Source organism: Lepidochelys olivacea (genome assembly GCF_965140295.1).
Source record: "Lepidochelys olivacea isolate rLepOli2 genome assembly, chromosome: 5".
Classification (NCBI taxonomy): Eukaryota; Metazoa; Chordata; order Testudines; family Cheloniidae; genus Lepidochelys; species Lepidochelys olivacea.
Window position 1 is genome coordinate 2,501 of NC_140415.1, and position 4,021 is coordinate 6,521.

The following is a 4,021-nucleotide window of genomic DNA, read 5'->3' on the forward strand; positions in this document are numbered from 1 at the left end:
CTAACCCTAACCCTCTAACCCTAACCCTACCCTCACCCCTAACCCTAACCCCTCACCCTAACCCTAACCCCTGAACCTGACCCTAATCCAAACCCTAACCCTGAACCCTAACTCTAACCCCAAACGCTTACCCTATCCTAACCCAAACCCTAACCCTTACCCAACCCTAAACCATAACCCAACCCTAACCCCTAACCCTACCCCAAGCCTATCCCCTAACCTAACCCTAACCGAAACCCTCCAACCCTAACCCCCGACCCCAACCCAACCCTAAATCCTAACCCGTAAACCCTACCGTAACCCCTAACCCTAAACCACTAACCCTACCATTAACCCTCAACCCTTAACCGTAACCCCTCATCCTCACGCTCCTACAACCCTGTCAACTGTGAAACGGAAAGTCAGGATTGCACAATGGTAAGAAACTGAATTGCATGAGAAACAAATGCCATAAACTGCCTAAGGATGAGGATTCTTCTAAAAATTCCACATCAGTAAACATTTTCATCATGCTGATAGGCCTATCTTAGGTAATGTTGACATTCATTTTCTCAATTGTTACTTACCAAAGGTCCAGTGTGATTCTTGCAAGAGGTGGGCACATATGCCCTGCATTCCAGAAGGAACCAATCAAGAAAACCTGACTGATGACAAGAAAGAATACAAGTGCAACAAATGTGCATAGTTCACTTCTTTACCAAAAAAATAACATTCTGTTTAAATGCTTGTTGTTCAAAACATCATGGAACCAAAAGATGACTTTTTATTTATATACCAGACTATAATAATAAAGGTTTTTTATTTGAAAAAAATATTCTCGGTATTTGTGTCCATGTGTACAATGCAAATTATAAAAGCAGCAAGGAGGAAGCAAATCGTGTTTTCAACCCAAAGCCCCATCCATCCCAGTTCGCAACCATCCCTGGACCGGTGACAGGTGCATGGGCAGCGAAGTCATTGCAAATAAGCAAGGAGGAAGGCAACGAAAAAAATCAAACGGGCCACTCTGGTATCACCTTGGGCCCATTTCTATGCTCCGTACCCCCAAGTCTCACCTCCCTTTCCACGTACTGACACACAAAATGAAACAGCCCCTCAACCATCAAATAAATCAATTTTGCACATTAGCGGGAGGAAGCAAACCGTGACTGTTTTCAACCCAAAGCCCCACCCCCCAAGTTCGCAACCCCTGGACCAGGCGACAGTAAGTTCTGAGCAGTAGCCACGACGGCAACCGCGCAAAAGGGGAGGGGCTGTTTGTGTCGTCACACCGGCCTCCAGCCCCGCCCTGGCCTGGGAGACGCCCCAACCCCACCTCTCGAGTGGCTTCCTTCCTTCCGGTTCCTCAGCCGCCGCTTCCGGTCGGAGTCGGGCTTGTGATGCGGCTGTCGGTGGCTGCCGCGATATCCCATGGCCGCGTGCACCGGCGGCTCGGGCTCGGGCCGCGCTCGCGCCTCGATATGCTGCGGAACCTGGTGACGGGGCTGGTGCGGCACGAGCGCATCGAGACGCACTGGGCGCGCGCGGACGAGATGCGGGTCTACGCGGAGCGGGTACGGCGGCGCGGGGCGCGCGGGCCGAGGGGCGGGGCAGGGCGCGCGGGCCGAGGGGCGGGGCGGGGCGCGGGGGCCGAGGGGCGGGGCGCGGCGGGGCGCGCGGGCCGAGGGGCGGGGCCGGCGGACCTGCCTGGGGCGAAGGCTCTGCCGTGCGCCTCTTGAGCCCTCGGGGCCGGGCGGGGCTGGTGCGGCGGCGGCCTAGTCAGGCTGACGATCCCTGCTTCTCCCCAGCTGATCGACTACGCCAAGCGGGGCGACGCGGACGAGGCGGCCATGCGCATGGCTGACTTCTGGCTGACGGTGAGTAGCCCGGCGGCGCCGCGCCGCGCAGCCTGGGCGGGAAACGGCGCGGACCCCCGCGGGAGCGCGGCTGGCGGGGGCAGGCTCGGTGCTCTGGGGGTCAGGACATGGCCTCAGGGTCAGAGAGCAGCGGACCGGGTGCCTGCCCCGCCGCAGCCTAGGTGCCGAGGGAAGGGTTTGCAGACCTGTGGAGGACAGAGGGGCAGCAGGCCGGGCAGCTGTGTAAGGTGCCAGTTGGGACCCAGTGCTTGGAGCTGGAAGAGAGTAAGCGCCGAGATGCGACTGGGGGACTGGCTCATGATAAAACATGCATGGTCCCCCGAGGGGGTTGGATACTGCAGCCTGAGGCGCTAACGGAGGCATGTTCTCTCTGCATTCTGTCCTTTTCTAGGAGAAAGATCTCATCCATAAGCTGTTTAAAGTGTTGGCTCCACGTTTCCAGGCTCATTCTGGGAACTATACACGACTGCTTCAGATCCCCAATCGAGAGAACCTGGATCGGGCTAAGATGGCTGTGATCGAATATAAGGGGAATCCTTTCCCACCACTCATAGTTCTACACAGGGACAATGAAAAGACCTTACTTAATCAGCTTCTGAAAGGATACCGTGAAGACATATTAAAGACCAGAGCTACCCAGGCCCCAGAGGGGGCTGCAGCCTCACTGCACACAGGAACTGCAGTGTAGTGCAGCATTCTCTTCCCTCCTTGTAGTCTATACATTGGGACACAGAAGATTCCACTTAAGGCAGGAATCGGACCCTCAAATTTAAATACTTGCCTCATATGAGAGCAGTGGGTTCAGGTCCCAGACTTACTTTGCAGGTGTCCTGGTTTCTGTTCACAGTTCCTGAGGCCTGGGTTGGATTCTTGGTCTTGTTCTGTAGGATTATGCAGAAAGCATGAGTTCAAGTCCCAGTTCTTTCTTTCTGTGGTATAAGTGGAAGCCGAATTGGAGGGGTAAATGATGATGAGTAACTTAACCCTTGATGGTCTCTGTAAATAAATGCATCATTTCAGAAAAGGAAGTTTCCTTGTTTTCACTGGGTAACAGCAAATATTGTACGAGACTCCTTGTTACAGACGTAAAGTTCTTTGACACCATAAGTCACTGCTTCCTGGAGCAACTAGTCCTGGAATGCAGACAAGGAGAAGCAATTCTTGATTTAGTCCTAAGCAGAGCACAGGACCTGGTCTACAAGCTTGGTAATAGTGACCATAATATTGTTAAGAAGCCCATCACAGTAGTATTTAACTTCAGAATGGGGAACTTCACAAAAATGAAAAGCTAGTTAAGCAGAAATTAAGATAGTCACAAAAATGAAATGCCTACATGCTGCATGGAAACTTTTAAAAAACACCATAACAGAGGCTCAAATGAAATATATACCCTAAATTTAAAAAACAAAGTCTGAAAAAGTGCCACCCTGGCTAAACAACCCAATAAAAAAGTGGTTAGAGGCAAAAAGTCATCCTTTAAAAAAGGGAGGTCGGATTCTATTGAGGATAATAGGAGCATAAACTCTGGCTAGTCAACTGTAAAAGGATAACTGGGCCAGGCAAAAAAGAATTCAAAGAGCAACTAGCAAAAACCTAAAAATAATGTTGTTAGTTTTTGAACTCCTCAGAAGCAGGAAAACTGCCAAACAATCAGTGGGGCCACTGGACTAAACGAGCACTCCAGAAAAGCTAAGGACATTGTTGAGAAGCTAAATGAATTCTTTGCATCAGTCTTCACTGTAGAGGATGTGAGGGACATTCCAACACCTGCGCCATTCTTTTTAGGTGAGAAGTCTGAGGAACGGTACGAGATTGAGGTGTCAATAGAGAAGTTTTTGGAACAAATTGATACATTTAACAATAAGATGTCACCAGGACCAGATGGTATTCACCCAAGAGTTCTGAAGGAACTCAAATATGAAATTGCAAAACTAAAAACTGAGGTATGTAACGTACCATTTTAATCCATTTCAGGTGGATCACTTGATGATTGCCTGTTCTGTTCTTTCCCTCTGAAGCATCTGGTATTGGCCACTTTGGAAGACAGGATATTGGGCTAGATGGACCATTGGTCTGACGCAGTATAGCAGTTATATTGTAATTTGTTGTTGGGTGCTGCGTGGACTCTTCTCCCCTGCGGCCCCACCCCCTCCTCCACAGTTCTC

The 4,021-nt window shown here is 50.7% G+C and overlaps 1 protein-coding gene across 1 annotated transcript; it reads left to right on the forward strand.

Annotated features, from left to right (window-relative positions):
* The first annotated feature begins 1,321 nt into the window (after positions 1-1,321).
* On the forward strand, positions 1,322-2,880 carry MRPL17 (mitochondrial ribosomal protein L17). Its single transcript, XM_084627660.1, has 3 exons — positions 1,322-1,553; positions 1,788-1,856; positions 2,248-2,880. The coding sequence occupies exons 1-3, from the start codon at positions 1,380-1,382 to the stop codon at positions 2,542-2,544; spliced, it is 540 nt and encodes a 179-aa protein (XP_084483786.1). The 5' UTR covers positions 1,322-1,379; the 3' UTR covers positions 2,545-2,880.
* The last annotated feature ends 1,141 nt before the right edge of the window (positions 2,881-4,021 follow it).